The sequence below is a fragment of the Nuphar pumila genome, chromosome 3 (genome assembly GCF_984573655.1).
Source record: "Nuphar pumila chromosome 3, dmNupPumi1.hap1.1, whole genome shotgun sequence".
Taxonomy (NCBI): Eukaryota; Viridiplantae; Streptophyta; class Magnoliopsida; order Nymphaeales; family Nymphaeaceae; genus Nuphar; species Nuphar pumila.
Window position 1 is genome coordinate 127,312,016 of NC_143251.1, and position 16,621 is coordinate 127,328,636.

Genomic DNA, 16,621 nt, shown 5'->3' on the forward strand with positions numbered 1-16,621 from the left:
TTCATATGGCATCAAAATGGCACTATTTCATCTTCACTCTAGCATGTTTGCTTTGGTCACAGGTGGGGATGAACAATCACCGTTGAGAAAGTTGTGATTGTTGGTCACAAGGCCAAGCTTGTGACCAACTTTCACAAGATTAAGTCTGGAACAATCACAGCTGGCAATCACAATCACGACTTCTACTTTTTCTCATGTTTCACTAACCATGTAAAAATCTTGTGATTGTGATTTACAATCACAGGATCTTGAGAAAATTCAAGAATCACAGGGCATTGTAAATATTGTTTTTAAAGCAGAAGGAAAACATAATCTCTGAAAGGGGAAAGCATTCATCCCTGTTTATCACCTACTCAAAATAGTGCTCGCCCATCAGTTTAGTATAGAGCAGGCTTCATAGGTTCTCGCCATGTTCATTGCTACAATGAAAACTTGAATACACAAAACGCCATTATACAAAAAAAAAGACCAATTCTTTCTCTTCCCTTCTGCCTTCAATTCAGCCATTCTTGGCAAATAATTTACAAATAAGCAATTGATCTAGCACTTTCAAATTCATGGTTTTACCATGAAGCCTAAAGATCCAATGAGAAAGTGCAGTTGGTCTTGTGGAGCTCTCACAACTCGGTGTCTATAATTTTTCTCATCATCTCTATGGGGATGAGACCCTCTGTTCTTATCGCATCTTTTGAGGGATCTGGGCTCACAAAAAACAATGTTGGCAACCCTCGTACCTAGTATCATGAAAAACATGAGATCCACGTAAATGAAATTAGATAAGATAGTGATTTTACTAAAGTATGCGTGGTGTAGAGAGTGCGAGAGACAGACAATCAGTACCTGCATATCTCGGGAAAACTCGTACTCATCATCTGTGTCCACTTTGACAATCATCACGTTACTTTCATATTCCACTGCAAGCTAGAGCAGAAACAAAAAATCAGCCAAGAGCCAGTGTGTAACAACATCAGCAATGCTTCTGAGTTTAATTTCAAATTAATTTGAACTGATGCGATGAGCTGTCATACAGCAAATATATGAAAAAAATTGGTAACTAGGAAGGGAAACAAGCAAAGGGGATAATCACGCTGTGCAAAGGTTGGAAGATCATAATTTTGGCATCTTGGCAAATGGGTATTAGGTACAGCAACCATGTCTCTTGCCCAGGAAAAAAGGTAAGAAATAAAAATGAACAGCTGATCTTTACGAATCTGAAATTTGGCAGGTCCAAATGAATTTTGAGGAATAAATTGTTGCTGCTGCGCTCTTGTTGAGGCATACAGTGATAATTCGAACAAGTGGCTAGTCAGAAATTTCTAAACAAGTTTCAATTTATACTTGAGCGAAACCAATTATTTCCAGTGAAGGTACAAAGAAGATTGACAATCATGAAGAATTAATCCATAGACTCATTATAATGTAGAAACTGCTACAATGAACTACACGTAAGGCATGCCCTTCCAGCCCTAGGAATCCTCTGTGTGGGTGTGAGTGCACGTGCATGTGATTTTGATGTTTTTAACTCTTGTATTTCCTCTATTCTTCACCAGGTTACTCCAAGTGGATTCTACATCAAGACTCTGTTTGGGAGCCTTGCATTGGGATGGAAACACCATTTCCATGTGTTCTCCAAATATGATTTTGCCAAAATGTGGTGTTGAGGATGGAATTGCCAAAAGCATCATCTTGTAAATGGTGTTGAAATGTGGTGTTGAGGCTGTCAACTCCATTCTCAATGTAGTGTTTGGACAACACTACTACTATAAAACAAATAGAAAGCATGAGAGCACACGGGGGAACAGAAACACGCCTGCGATTCAAGGCTCCCAAAACAGAGACCAACTCAAATGGCACGTGGTGTCCATGACTTGTTGCTTGTTCACTATTTTTTTTTCTTTTTTTGGAAGGGCCAAAAAAATAACGGACAAGAGACAACACATGGACAACAGTTGCCATTTGGCACTTGAAAATGAGTATCACCACATACCTTGTGCGGTTGATGCTTCTCATAATTTAATGTTCCAAATTATGATAGAGACCCTTATATAATAGATTATGGGAAGCATTCAGCAAGATGACCTGCATCATTCAATGCAATTTCCTCCCAGTGATGCAAAAACTGAATCACAATTTAAATTGGTTTGTGAAAGGAATTCTGCTAGAACCACATCATGGTTAGCTTCAAGGTATGAACTCATCGTCCTTCCATGAACAGTGTTCTTTTTCATACAAACTTAATCTAGATGATTCAAGGTGCTCGATAAGATCGTGAGTTATCTGAGTGGAGATATTGGTGGGTAAGCCTACTATAACCCCATTAAATTTCAGTGGAAGGATCTCAACTGATACATTGTTCAACTAATTAACAACGCTGTCCACTTGAGTCCACAAAGAAGGACAACACCATCGTTGAGATGCATCTCTCTCTCTCTCTCTCTCTCTCTCTCTCTCTCTCTCTCTCTCTCTCTCTCTCTCTCTCTCTCTCTCTCTCTCTCTTTTAATGTTCAAGTGTGAGTTCACATAGCCCAGCAGATGTCAATACCCAATACTGCCCTCAAGAGGAATCTTGGATTGTTTCAATTTGCTCACAGGACTTGACCAATCCTCAAGAAGAGTTCCAAAGCAGAGGGAGCATGTGGGTCGGATACCAATTAGCTTAGGCTTAATAACTAGCTAGAACATGCATAATGTAGTCCATGAAGTTCCTTCTGCATTTCTAGCTGGAGACGACTCTTACGGGCCATATTAACCAATTATTTGATCCTGAGTTGTAAGGACAGAAAGTCACTAGAAACTATTATTAACTGCACAGTGTAAGTTTGTAAATAAGGTCTTTTCGTTCACTTTTTACTATCAATCTATGCGACTGAGATACCGATCTCTTTCCACAACATCTGTTAAACTTACCCCCTGTTCTTATTACAAACCATTCATGCAATAAGCTGAAAGAAGCAGGAGGATATGTACCGCTGCTCCAGTTTAAGCAAAGTTTCCATATTATCCAAGGCAGTAATTCTCAAATAGGTCACAGAGATTGAATAAACGCATAGCATGCCTATTTTTCATCTTATAAAAAGTCTACATAAAGTTCATGCCCCACACAATCTTACATTTCTAGCTAGAAAATCACAAAATCGAGAACAAGAGAGAAGGCAAAATGAGCAATGCGTAAAACCGTACCATTTCGAGATCTTGTGCCATCAAAATGCACGGACCACACCACGTCGCGTAGAAATCAATAATAAGGGGGACGTTTCTCTTTCCCTGAACTAAATCATAGACCTCCTTCGCAGATACCTTCTTCTGCTCAATATCAACGCAAATCGCAAAATACCCACTTAGATTTTTCATACATAAAGAAAAGGGGAAATAAACCCATTACGCAAAAACAAAGAATAGACACGATGGTGGGACAAATTTGAGGAGAAAAAGGTCACAAGATAAGAGCAGCAGCAGGAAAAGAAAGAAACGAAAGAATAAAAAACAATAGGGAGAACCCACCCATGAAAAACGAAGAAACAACCGAATTGATGCAGAATCAAAGAGGAAAAAGAGATGGGTAGCACAGAAACGGAAGTGAAAGCATACCACTAGATAGTTCTCCTTTATATACTTGCCAGAAGAGGCTGCCTGCAGACGAACAGGGCGAGCTTTTAGCGGAGAAGGCAGGCGGATTCGAGGGAGCGACTGAAATGCAGAAGATGGTGGCCTTGTTTTGAGAGAAAGATGGAGGGAGGGAGCCCTCAACGATGACACCGCTACTTGTATTGCAGCCATCCTAGAGATAGATAAAACACTTGGGTTTCTTCTTATTACAGACTGGGCGGGCTCCTGTGGCTATTTGTAGCATCATGTGCGGGTGAAGAGTGAAGACCCATTGGATATGGGTCAGTTTCCGTTTGCAGCGAATCTAATTTATATGGTAAAATGGATTTAAAATTCTGTCCAGATCTTATGATTTATGTTTTCCTATAGTCATCACTTAAGTTAAAACACAAGCATTCATATGCAACAATATCTTATATACACTCGATACGTAATGTAAAGGAAAAAGTAAAAGATGCACAAAAAGATTTAAGACTTAAAAAAGATAAGTCATCACATGTATTTAGACAAAAATATTGTAACATCTAAGAAACCACATTCACAATACATATTTTTAAGTGTAAGATAAAGTTTTTTGATTGGTTGAAGTTTCTTGATGGCTATGCATATAAGATTGGATGATGCGTAAACATAAACGATACTAAATTTTAAGGAATGAAAAGTCATGATTAGAGATGAGCAGCTGGATCGACAGTTCGATGGGCCAAGCTGACCCAGCCTGTCATGGACCAAGTTTGAGCCATGATTTTAAGCTGCCCATCAGGTACTGGGTCAAAACTCGGCCCGTTATATACGTGGGCTGGGCTCAAGCCAGCCCGCAGGCTATCAGGGCATCCCGATGAGCCTGAGTTATTTATTAATTTTTTAATAATATATATATTTTTTTAAATTGACTCTTACATAGTAACTTGGATAACTATTATTATTTGCCTAATTAGTTGCATAGAAACTCACTACCTGTTAATTATTACCATTTACTTAATTAGTTGTATGAGAACTTGTTATTCTCTTATTAACCCATAATTTCAGTCAAGCATTTATACATTTTAAGATTGGGTCAGGCTGGACCCGACCCGCTTCACATTGGCCAATGGGCTGGGCCATGGGCTTCTCTTTAAACATGAGCCTCTTAAGAACTGGTTCATTGACTGGGCCGGCCCGATGCCCACCCCTAATCATGATAGTCACATCTTTTAGCGCCCACTTCTTACTATAGTTCATGGGGAATTTAAGCTCATGTTAGCTTGGACGGTGGGTCTATATGCATGCGACAGGATCACATAGTTAGCATATTTACTAGGACAAGAGATGTCATATGCTTAAATAAAGGTACACTATGTTGGTCTCTAGACTACATACTGGCTATGCAACACTCAAGCTGTTTCCAGCAACACATAGGAACGGCATCAATATATGAAACTTATCAAAATTTAGTAGTAATGTTGTCATAGTATTGCATTTAAATCACACTGTTGTTAAACGTGATATTTGAGAGAGAGAGAGAGAGATTGTATAAATCCTGTAGTACACCTCTTTATACTCAATTGGCTGCTGTATTGCAACCCTTAACCAGGAAAACCCTTAATAGTGGGAAACAAATTATGGATTATGGAGCTCATCCTGTGCAGTACATACACAACCCCACAATGAGGGGCCGTTAAGACTAAGGGGTAAATCCCAACAATACAGAACCTATCCTTAAAATGTGCTATATTTCTGTTCAATTGCATAGAAACCCATGAGGAAATACGAACATGAGACTGATGACTCCCTTTTCAGTTGCAGACTTCAAGAAAATGGCGTGTTTGATGAAGATATTTAGCTTTTCAAGTGGCCTTAAAATGATTTAAGCTCAGGAAAAATTATTTCTGGATTCACCAATGTTGCTTCTCCAGCTCCACGCTGGTTTCATCCATTCATATGTACCTCAATTTCATATAACTGAACCAGGCCCTGCCTCAACAAAACAATAATCTACCACCTTTGACATGGATCTGAGAGCAAGCAAACGTGCACAAAGCACCCATTAAACACATGCATCCCCACAGCACACGCACGCACACACACACACAAAATGAGATTTGATAAGGAAATCTAAAGTATTGGTAGCTCATCTTGAAAGATAGAAAAGGAAATTTTGATTATATCCAAGCAGCAAACACCCGAATATCACCTTCCCAATTCATCAATATGTCTACATTTTCAAAGAAGAAAATGGTGGGAAAAAAAACACTAATTTTCTTCCATGGATATTAAACATTATCCAACTTTCTCCTAAATAATTCCTGGAAATCCAAACAAAATTCATCAGGGACTGCAAAGGTTTTTGAGATCTTCAGGTTTGGCAAACCAATCCGGTATCAGCTTAGAAGCATGAGGATAGAGATCTTTGTACGAGTTCCTGATTGTGCCTTCTGCAACTCCAGTGGCTAGCGATATATCTGATACATTCAGCGGTCATTGAAACATAAGAAGATGAACGAGAATGCCACGAAAAACAAAAGAAAGCACAAGTTAAAACTTTTAAAACCTCTCAGAAGTTTCTTATCATCTGATAATTGTGATATCATGTAAATAACAGCTGCTGCAATTGATATGGGGCTCCTCCTGCAAAATAGATATTACTCACAAATTTTAATACATGAGTTTTTGTAAGGCAACAATAAGCAGTTTTAATCTTTTAAATAAAGAAGAAAACACTTCCATATAATAGCAGAGAAGCATAAAATGGCTAACCAACAACCCTGGTAACATGTGCACCTCAAAAAACAGCATGAACAGCTTGCCTAGCCCATAGAACACAAGTTTGAGTATAATATATGCACAGCTTGAATTTGAAAATTTACAAACCAAACAATTGCCTGAACCTAACAGGAAAACACCCAAATCCGTGGTTCTTATAAGCATGAGATCTCCAGTCTAAGGATCCGAGATCAGAAAATACCAAGGTTGCCAGACTAGAAAGCGGAAGCGGAAAACGATACGGGAAGCAGAAGCGAGAAGCGAGGAATATATATATATATATATATATATATATATATATATATATATATAAAAGAATTGGATGGAAATCAAAATAAAACATAAATAAAAAACTAAAATAAAAGTGACTAATATTAAATTTCATGATCTTTTATTGTAAGAATTAAATTTTTAACAAAATCTAAAAATGATGACTACCAATTTAAGGAAAGCACATGGAAGTGAGTGAGAAGAGTGAGAGAAAACACAAAAAAAAGGAAAAATTGAATAAAAAAACATATAAGAAGAATAGATGAAGTGCGTGGAAAGCATAGGAGAAGCATGGGGGAATTGAGGTTCTCATCAACTTTCGAAAGCAAGGAGTATAGCGCTTCCGAAGAGAGCTTCCCACCTATCTAAAAAGCTTCCGGTAACTCTGGAAAATAACCCTAAACTCATGAATCTTCAGCCTGGGGGGGGGGGGGTCGGCCAGAGAGACACATCAAAATCTGGATTCCAGATTCAGTTTGAAATCAGAGGATATGATATCCGAGGAAATCAAACACGCCTTTTTAAAATAACCATACATGTGACTTTCTCCATGCCGATAAAGGCTCTAAGCAGCTTAACCCAAAGGCAATTCATAACTTTCTTTGCTTTTGAAAACAGCACCCTTGACAAAAATATGGATAACAGTAGTACCATAGTATTATGTTTGAACTCTTGGAGCTATTTTTGGAGTGCATCAGGATGTGCGTTATTTCGTGACATGGTATCAGAGCAAAGCATCTTAGTCTTGGTATCTTGTTCGTGTTTGTTCCTCGAAAGAAAATTCTTAATTGATGTATGGCTTGAACTCGATGATCTCACATTCTGGTATGTGTTTCATATTTGGTGAAGTATCTTTGGTAAATTTTCAAAAATTGGTTTTTGTATGTTGAAAAATTGGTATTTTTCAAATTAATTGAAATTAAAGCTTCCTTTTTCTCTTTTTAAATATATTATTGTTTCGTTGGCTCACGTGGGCATGTTGATTCAAGTATAGTTTGAGTATGCAAGTACCCTTTTTTTATCAAAACATGCTAAAAATTATGTACTAAGTAAATATGTGATTGTCAAAGATTTTTAAATTATGATTACATGTTCTTCATGTTTCTCCTACTTTGATGAATGAATAAAATATTTTTGTAATTGAGCCTACTTGTGTATGCCCTTTTATGGGCTTTGTTGGTGTTTCCTTCGACACTTGTTGTATTTGTTCATTTAGAGCTTTGGTGGACACTTTTATTCTTGATTGAAGACTCTTGATTTATTGCATACTTGTTTATTATAAATTAATTTATTATGCCCTTCTTTGGTATGTACTCTTAGTGGTTTTCATGTATTCTTAGAGGCCTTTGTGATCATCTATTGGCAAATACTTATATCACATATCATATGATTCTTATATATGACTTGCATTAATCTTACATGGATGAATATGTTACCTCATGTATGTTTTGCTTATTAAGTGAGATTATTTTCAAATTAATAACTTGTGTTGAATTAAGGGATTCTTGGTATATGCCTCAAGTAGTCTTTATGATTATTATTGAAATAAGCATGGCTTGTCATCATGTACTCAAATGTACATTTTAATATTTAATGTGTTTTTCTATTATGTATTCTATCTTTCTCTTAGAGGATTCTTGTATTTATGCTTCCTCTCGAGCATTGTTAAAACTTATTTTTGAAAAATTCTTGTTGTTGAGTCTTTAGTGACTTTATGTGTTTTTGCCCATTGATGATTTATGGACTTAGGTACTTGTGCCCTCTTGCAACCCTTAGTGGTTTCTTTCTTTGATATTTTATATCACGACTCTTACAAATTTTATACTTGTTGCATTGAGATAAAATTTCTTATATGACATATGTGAGTTCATGATTAGAGATAATTATGAATTAAACATCTATATGAAAGATCTTCATGAATCTCTATATATGTGCCTTCATTGTCTCATAGTAGATTTATGATTTAGATTAGCTTCTTAAAACTATTATTCATATCTCTTTTGATTGGATCTTTGTGCCTTGGTGCACCTGTTCTTTGATTGGTGAATTTATGAAAGGTAATCCAAAATTTTAATCTTCTATATATTGACTGCTTAAATTGAGAATGATCCGTGTTGATTGCTTGCTTGCTCAAATTTGTGAAAAATAGTCACGAGCCATCATGTATTGCATATAATTGCATCAATAGACATACTATTGTGCATATGATTGCACAAATTTTTATAAGGTTTTTACCTAATTTTATTGGACTTTATTTGAAACTTGCTTTTTTAAATCGGATATTTGATATGAACTCACCTATTTGGAAATTGAATTATGAAAGTATGTATTGCCTTTTTATGGCATTTGGATTGTCCATCACAGAATTTTATATGATACATCATTTTTCTTGGCCTTGTTATTTGTTCAGGGATGTTTGTTAGGGTGAGTTGTGTGCACCTCGTTTTATGTCAGTTTAAATTGTCAACTTGTGGTTTGGCTCTAACCGACGGTTGTTTGTTCTCTGGATTTATGAGTGTGTTGTATCACTCATTTGTTGTTTGGTTATTGCTATTATTATGGATGCTTATAACTTTGTTTATCTATTATGGCAATCTATTGTTTGAAACCATGGTATTTCGAAATATTGTTAAAATTGATATTTTTTTTGTGACATTAATGTGTTTCCTGTGTGTCTTCTCCCTCTTATGTCTTTTATTTAAGTGTCACTTCATGTAGACAAGAGACCTTGTTTATCAGTGTGGTGACGTATGTGCACCTGTTGAAACTGATCATGTTTATAAGAGATTTTGGATTATCAGCGTGGTCAGCGTGGTGAGTTATGTGCACCCGTTCAAACTAATGTTGTTTACAGTTTTACAGTCATTTGTAAGGTGAGTTATATGCACTTGTTGTGGATTGTAGCTGATTTGTATTGACAGAGAGCCCTGTATTTCCTGTGCATGGTCACAGATATGATTATTGCTGACATTTGTGATTGATTGCTTAATTTGTATTGTCAGAGAGCCCTGTGTTGCCTGTGTATGGTCACAGAGATGATTGTTGCTGACATTTGTAATTGTGCTCTTGTTCTAGTAGCTGATACACTTAAAATTTGAGGTTTGGAGGTCTAGTGAGGTAATTGAGAGTGGTGGTCAAACTAGTGTTTTGATTTGCAAAATTCATTCATTATGATATATGAGATTTTTAAATGTCTTTGTAATTTTTATAAATTCATTTGCTCTTATATGAGAAATGGTTGTTGAAATATTTTCATGCATTTTTCATTTTATATGCTTTAGTTGCATGAGTTACTATGTGATTGATTTCATTTTATATGCTTTAGTTGCATGAGTTACTCCGTGATTGATTGTCTTGCATAATTTGCATAAGTTTATACTTTTCTAAGCATTTCATTAGTGAAATCTCTTATGTGTATGCCCATAGTGGCTATTGTGTGCATCTGATTGCTCTTGATATTGTTCTTACTTTGTATTACTTTTTGGTAAATTGGTGCTTGTGCATTCCTATTGTATTTATGTGGATCCTCATTGAGATCTCTTTTGTATTTCCGCTTGTTTTTAAGCATGTGCCCTTGAAAGTTTGTTTATTGTTATCACTTACAATTGGTCAATAAGTGACTTTTAGTTGCATAACTGATATTGCTTACAAAAATATAATTGATCTTTGTGTATTTGACTTCTCTTAATTAAATGATAAAAAGTATTTCTTGTATCTTACGCTGTGTAAAAATGTTTTGGAATTTAAACTCTTTTATGAGTTATTTCTTCATGATATTAATGATTGAAAATTTTATATTTCAGGTCTATTATGCATTAATGTGATAAATATGTGTACTGACTTTAAATGATGTATGTTTTTCATTAATGTTTAAAGTCATTAATGATTTATAAATATATTTTTGAAAAAAAAATTATGTTCTCTCAAAATTAATGGTTTTTTCTGAAAAATGGTAAATTGTCTTATTAACATTTCCTATATATTGTATTTTTGTGTGTTTGGCCATCCTCTCTCCATAATATATATGTATAATTATTTCTTGTTAGATTGCTCTTGGTTTGCTCTATTTTTCAGGTTTTTCTTAAGAAATAATGATATTGAAGATCCTGTGTATTGGAGCATATGATTGAAGAAGCCAGTGCCCTCCTTTAAAGAAGCATCAAATGGAAAAACATGATAAAGAATTTCATAATGGGTTTCTTCTTATTGTAATTACAAACTTACAGTGAGTCACTATAAGTTTGAGGGGGGAAGGTGTTAAGATGAATGTACTTTTATATGTATATACATGTATACGTATGTACATATATTAATATATATAATATATTATATATTTAGTCAACCTAGGTTGACTAGGATTGGGCCTTAGTCAACCAAGGTTGGCTATGTCTAGCTATTGGAGGCTAGTCTAACCGCTAGAAGGCCTCTCTCTCCTATCTCCCTCTCCTCTCCTCTTTTGCCTATATATATGGGTGGGCGAGTGCATTTGTTGAGGGAGAGAGTGACGGGTAGTATTAGGTATTTTTTGCGTTTTGAGAGTTATGTGGTGAAGAATTTTTTTATTTTATTTGTGTTCTTTATTAATGAAGATATTCATTCATATTCAATATGCTTCACCTTTGTTGTTATGGTTTTGTCCAAATGCATTATGTTTCAACCAGTGTTGTTAAAAGCGTTGAGGCGTAGCGAGGCGCTCCACCAAAATCTGAGGCGAGGCGTAAGCCTCGAGGCGCAAAGCGTAAGCCTCAAAATTTTTTTTTTTTTAAACTTAAAAAAAACTATAAAAATGATCTAAAATTATAAATAAATAAGAAATGCTTTATTGATGAAGCGCCAACCAACACGAAATAAAAAATCTCAAATAAATACGAAAAAAATATGAGATTAACATGTAAAAGTAGCATTAATGCAACAACTTGATCTATATAAGTATCTAATTACATAAATATGAGCATTCATTCAATAAAAAACTAACATTAACAACAAAATGCATATTAGCACTAACAACATCATGTCATAATTAAAAAATGCATGTTAACATTAACAACCAAATGTTCTACTAAGTTCAGGACTTGTCTATGTTCACCATGCACCAGTTTTTGGGTTGGTAAGTGGACTTCTTGGCTTCGATTCAGAAACAAGTCAGCGAGCTTACATGTTCATGACAATGCGTGATGCAATTTCTTCCGCAACAAGATTGAATTTGGTTGGCCCATTAGGAGCAGCAGTGCTGCAGCACCAGGTAGCTCATGTTGCGGAGGAAATAGTGAAGAAATGGATGAATCAGCCTGTTGAGGAAGCATGCCAGGTAGCTCCTTTGCTTGACACAGTACAAGGTTGTCATGGATACTTGTTCTCTCGAATGTTCTGTTCTTGAACTGATTGAAAGCTAGACCTAGCCCAGTTTCGTCTTTGTGAAATACCAACTCCAATTGAACAAATGCTGGAAGTGGCTGGGGACTGGAACCTCATAGGTTTTCCATAGAAGACCCACTGGCTTGAGAACTTTTGGATTAATTGTAACTTATTGTTAATGTTTTTCTTAAGTACAAGAAAGCATATTTTGTTGGGAGAAAAGGTGGTAGCTTCCTACCACTTTTGTTGGGAGAAAAGGTGGCTACAATTATTAATAAAAATCTATTTCATATGGACAAATCAAACTATTTGCTGCAGTCAGGGCTGGGCTAGGACTGGGCTGAGCTACAAAAATGGATAAAAATCTATTTCATATGGAATCAAGGTTGGGGTAAGACTGGGCTTTTAAAAAAAAAAAAAAATTTAACTGTTTCGGGAGGCAGGACTGGGCTGTAGCTACGCCCCTGGTTAATAAAAAAAAAACGAAAAAGCCATACCTGAAGGAAAACGATGATCGGCGACGGGTGGTGGCCGGCGACGAGTGGTGGCCGACGACAGCAGTGGCGGCGGCGAGTGATCCCTTCTCAGCAGAGGCGGTGATCGGCGAGTAGTGGCCGGCGGCGAGTGGTGGCCGGCGGCGAGCAGTGGCCGGCGGCGAGCAGTGGCGGTGGACGAAAGGGGACGGAGTGGAGAGAGAATGGGCGAGGGCTTTCCCTCGCCCCGAAGCGCCTGTGTCTTTTTTAAAGACACAGGTTCTCGATCTTTCGAGAATATGGGCCCGGATCCGGGTCGAACTCGGGTCCGGGCCATCCGATGTTTAATGCGCGCCTCACTTTGAGGCGTGCCTCGCCTCAAGGCGCATGAGGCGTACGCCTTGAGGCTTTTGCGCTTTTTACGTGCGCCTCAAGGCGAAAAGGGCCTCGCCTCGAGGCGAGGCGCGCTTTTTGCGCCTTGAGGCGCGCTTTTAACAACACTGGTTTCAACTCTTGGAGCTATTTTTGGAGTGTATTGGGATCCCCACTATTTCGTGACAATATTGACCATAAAGCCCCTAATCAAAACAAGAAATAAAGAAAAAAAATAGATACAAAATTCCAAAATTGTCTCTAGTGGACATCGACTATTACATGAATAAAAAGACCAAAACACCCTTGATAGTACAAATTTACAAGTAGTTATACATATAATATATATATAACTATATATATAATAACTATATACAATATAGTTTAACACATGTTCTGTAATAATTGTATTACGTATAATGTTTGTTTCGACTGAACAAGTTGTGTACCTTGTGTCCAAGGTTTAATTTTTATGTTGTGCGGACTACTTGAACACATATGGATAATGGATCGGATAACTTTGTTTTAGATTGTACGACTCGATCCGCCCAACCACAAGAGTGTTTTAACTTTTAACATGTTTATTATAGATTTTAGCCCTAGATATGGATCTCAGATTGAATTTAAATATCATTTTTTTAAATTTGAGTAATTTGAGAACAAATAAAAATTGATATTTTTTGATATATAAATGGTGTAATCAATGTCATAATAGATCTAATTATGAAAGTTTATAAAAAATTATGGATTTTAGCCCTGAATATGGATCTCAAACTGGACCAAGTACCAAAAAATGTTTAAATTTTGGGCAATTTGAGAAGAAAATAAGAATTCATATTTTTATATACAAATGCAAAAATCATAAATAAATCATAAAACCTTAAAATGCAAGAAAATAAATAATAAATAAACCAAAAACATTAAACTACAAGAAAAAAAACCATAAAATTAAATAAAAAAGCCCTAATTCAAACCCTAATCAAAGAAAATGAAAAAAAACAGCCCTAATCAAATACAAGAAAAGCCCTAATCAAATTAACTATAAAAAGCCCTAATTAAAAAAAATCTTTTAAAGCCCTAATCAAAGAAAATAAAAGAAAAAAACTCTAATCAAAACAAAGAAAACCTTAATTAAATTAACTATAAAAATCCCTAATTTAAGAAATTTGATTCAAATACCTAATCAAATAAAATCAAAGGAAAAAAACCCTAATGAAATCAAAGAAAACCCTAATCAAATTAACTAGAAAATCAAAGAAAAATCCTAATCAAAGCCCCATGAAAGAAATTTCTTATTCAGAACCCTAATCAAAGCTCCAATTAGGTCCCTATAGCCCTAATCAGAGAGAAGAAAAGACAAAAAAAAAGAGAGAGAGAGAGAGAGACCAGGGTGCCGTCACCCGCGGCGAGGCGACAACACCTTGGTCTCACCGCCCGGCCGCTGCACTGGAGAGAGAGACCTCAGCCTACGCCAGAGGGAGGGTCGAGAGGCGTTGGAGGAGGAAGGCTACGTTGGAGGGAGGGTCGCATAAGCACCAGAAAAGGCCGGCAGGCAGCATCGAGGGGATGAGAGGGAAGGGAAGGGGTTGCAAGAACTGAGGTCAGGGGATGTCTGTGTATTACCCCCGCCCCGATTTTTTTTTTGGGAATGCTTCCCCCATCTCGGTTATCGGTGTAAGGGGGGGAGGATGAAACGGTGAAACATCGTTCCACAAACACGGCAGACGTGCGTTGCTGCGTCCAGTGTTTGATTGTGGCGTTCCGCGGGACGTGTGATCAAACACGCCCTTATGTAATTGTAAATCACAACCACAATACTTTATCAAGTTTAGTGAAACATGAGAGTGCAAGTTGTGACTGTGATTCTCGCTTGAGAATGCTTATCCCTTAAATCCTGTCAAATTTGGTCATAAGACTGACCTTGTGACCAACAATCACAGCTTTTGGATTCTCAGCTGTGATATTGTTCAGTCCACCTGTGACCAAAGCAAATGCAAGCCCATGATCACTTTCTAGCATAGTCTTCTTTTCCTAAGTGAATTACCTCTGTTTTTCACTATATTAAAAAGAAAGAGGCTTAGAAGGGAAAGGTAGGACATATAGTCATTTGTACAAACTATTTTGAGGTCAATCCCTCCACACAAACTATACTGCTTGACATCTGCCAGAAATTCTGAGAGTTGGTTTTAACACAACCAATTTATTAAAATGCACAAAATAACTCTCATGCATTAAGAAAGAGGGTGCAACACCGAGAATAGAATGAATGAGAGATAGCCAATATAATATGTTATATTCTCAAAAGAGAACACCTGTTTAAACTGAGCCATAAAATAAAAATAAAAAGCAATACATTAATGACCAAAAGTTGGGAAAGTATTTCAGGTCCCCAAGTGTTTAACTGATGGTTCATATAAACGTGAACACAATCTTAAAACTACAGATAATTACTGGAAACAGCTAGCAAGCTTATGCATCAAATTTTCCAGCTTCTACAAAACTCAGATTCATAAAAGCACATCAAATCATTGTCATGTTCCACATGTAAAGAACAGAGTACCTGATATCAAGCTCCTCAGATCTCATAACAGCTTCTGTAGCAGCTTTGACTGCCTGATTTGTCATGCCAAGGTGGGAGCAGAATCGTCTCTGCAGTATAACAAAATGGTTTGTGATTAGAGATAAAGATTGCCAGCTGATTGTGAAGGGTAGAAGCCTGATCTGCAGTATATTCTCCTAACTCCAGAAGGAAAAAGGAACAGAAGTGAGAAAATATGTGATATCAATTATAAAGAACCCACCAAAAAATCTCCAGCATGTATGGTTCCCATCTCCATTGACTTCCCTAATTCTTCCTCAAGAAGTTTCACAATGAACTCTTTAGCACGACCAATTTCCTTCTTTGAAGCACCATTAGCAACAGAACATATTTCTGCAGTAAAAAAATCACAAGACTTTTTTTAAGATCCAAAGATCCGATAAGGCCCTCTGGATGACAGTTTTCAAAATTTGAGTTTGTGATATGAAAATTAATTTATCAAAATAAAATTTTAGAATTCATTTTTGTTTAAAGATTCTTGAAACAATGTTTGGCTGATAATTTGCTTTCAAAACCTTGTTTTACAATTCTTTTATTAAATAAACCACTCCATGTTTTTTATTTTCTGATGCCCATCCTGCCATATAAAGGAAGAAAACCACTCATTTGACATTTGTTTTCAGGTGCCTATCCTGTAAAACCAGTCCGAGCAATATAAAGTCATGAAAACCAAGGAAGAAGGAACTAGGCCAGACATGAGCCCATGACTGCTCACGTTCACTGATTAAGAGGACTAGACTCCAAGAAAGTTTTATTTATAGTAAAGCCCCAAATAACAAATCTCCTAGAAGATTTTATTTATAGTAAAGCCTTAAAAATAACAAATTACCAAGAGTATATATGTTAATATTAAACTATAAACCATGCCACCAATATACAAAATATACAAAAAATTACGAATAAAGCCACTAAGCTTATTCCACTTTGTGGAAGGACCAAAATTCCCTTGACACCATGGTTTTCAACACACTCACTTCAAGCTATACACTTTTGTGGAACATATACAGCTTGTTCTTCAAAAGGTGATGTCTAGCACTTGATAAACCTCTTTTGAAAATATTCAACAATTAAGAATCTCAACTGACAAGTTTGGTTTCCTTTAACAAAAGTTTTACTTTTAATCTATCTGAAAATGCTTATATTTGTCATAGAATGCATGACTTGTGATAAGCTGGCCGCTGATGATAAAATGATATCATTTTCA

At 36.3% G+C, this 16,621-nt stretch overlaps 2 protein-coding genes across 2 annotated transcripts in view; both read right to left on the reverse strand.

Moving 5' to 3' along the window:
• Positions 1 to 248: 248 nt before the first annotated feature.
• Positions 249 to 3,793, reverse strand: LOC149843699 (Thioredoxin z). Its single transcript, XM_090001896.1, has 4 exons — positions 3,589 to 3,793; positions 3,181 to 3,303; positions 841 to 921; positions 249 to 734 (listed from the first exon to the last, which is right to left on the reverse strand). Exons 1-4 carry the CDS (start codon positions 3,775 to 3,777, stop codon positions 618 to 620), a joined length of 510 nt encoding a protein of 169 aa, XP_089858022.1. The 5' UTR covers positions 3,778 to 3,793; the 3' UTR covers positions 249 to 617.
• A 1,961-nt stretch (positions 3,794 to 5,754) lies between these two features.
• The window catches only part of LOC149843700 (transcription initiation factor IIB-like), a 32,608-nt gene continuing 21,741 nt past the window's right edge, over positions 5,755 to 16,621 (reverse strand). Inside the window, exons 4-7 of the mRNA XM_090000027.1 lie at positions 15,620 to 15,750; positions 15,379 to 15,467; positions 6,137 to 6,213; positions 5,755 to 6,047 (exon numbers count right to left, since the gene is read on the reverse strand). Coding sequence (XP_089856153.1) covers positions 5,914 to 6,047; positions 6,137 to 6,213; positions 15,379 to 15,467; positions 15,620 to 15,750 — 431 coding nt within the window. The 3' untranslated portion in view covers positions 5,755 to 5,913. The remainder of the gene's footprint in view (positions 6,048 to 6,136; positions 6,214 to 15,378; positions 15,468 to 15,619; positions 15,751 to 16,621) is intronic.

Bases quoted from the DNA above. Each gene is read 5' to 3' on its own strand.
- LOC149843699 (XM_090001896.1), bottom strand. From the start codon at position 3,777: ATGGCTGCAATACAAGTAGCGGTGTCATCGTTGAGGGCTCCCTCCCTC. The intron at 922-3,180 runs GTACGGTTTTAC...TTTCTGCTCTAG, and splicing joins TGGCACAAGATCTCGAAATG to CTTGCAGTGGAATATGAAAG. The intron at 735-840 runs GTACTGATTGTC...TCATGATACTAG, and splicing joins AGTTTTCCCGAGATATGCAG to GTACGAGGGTTGCCAACATT.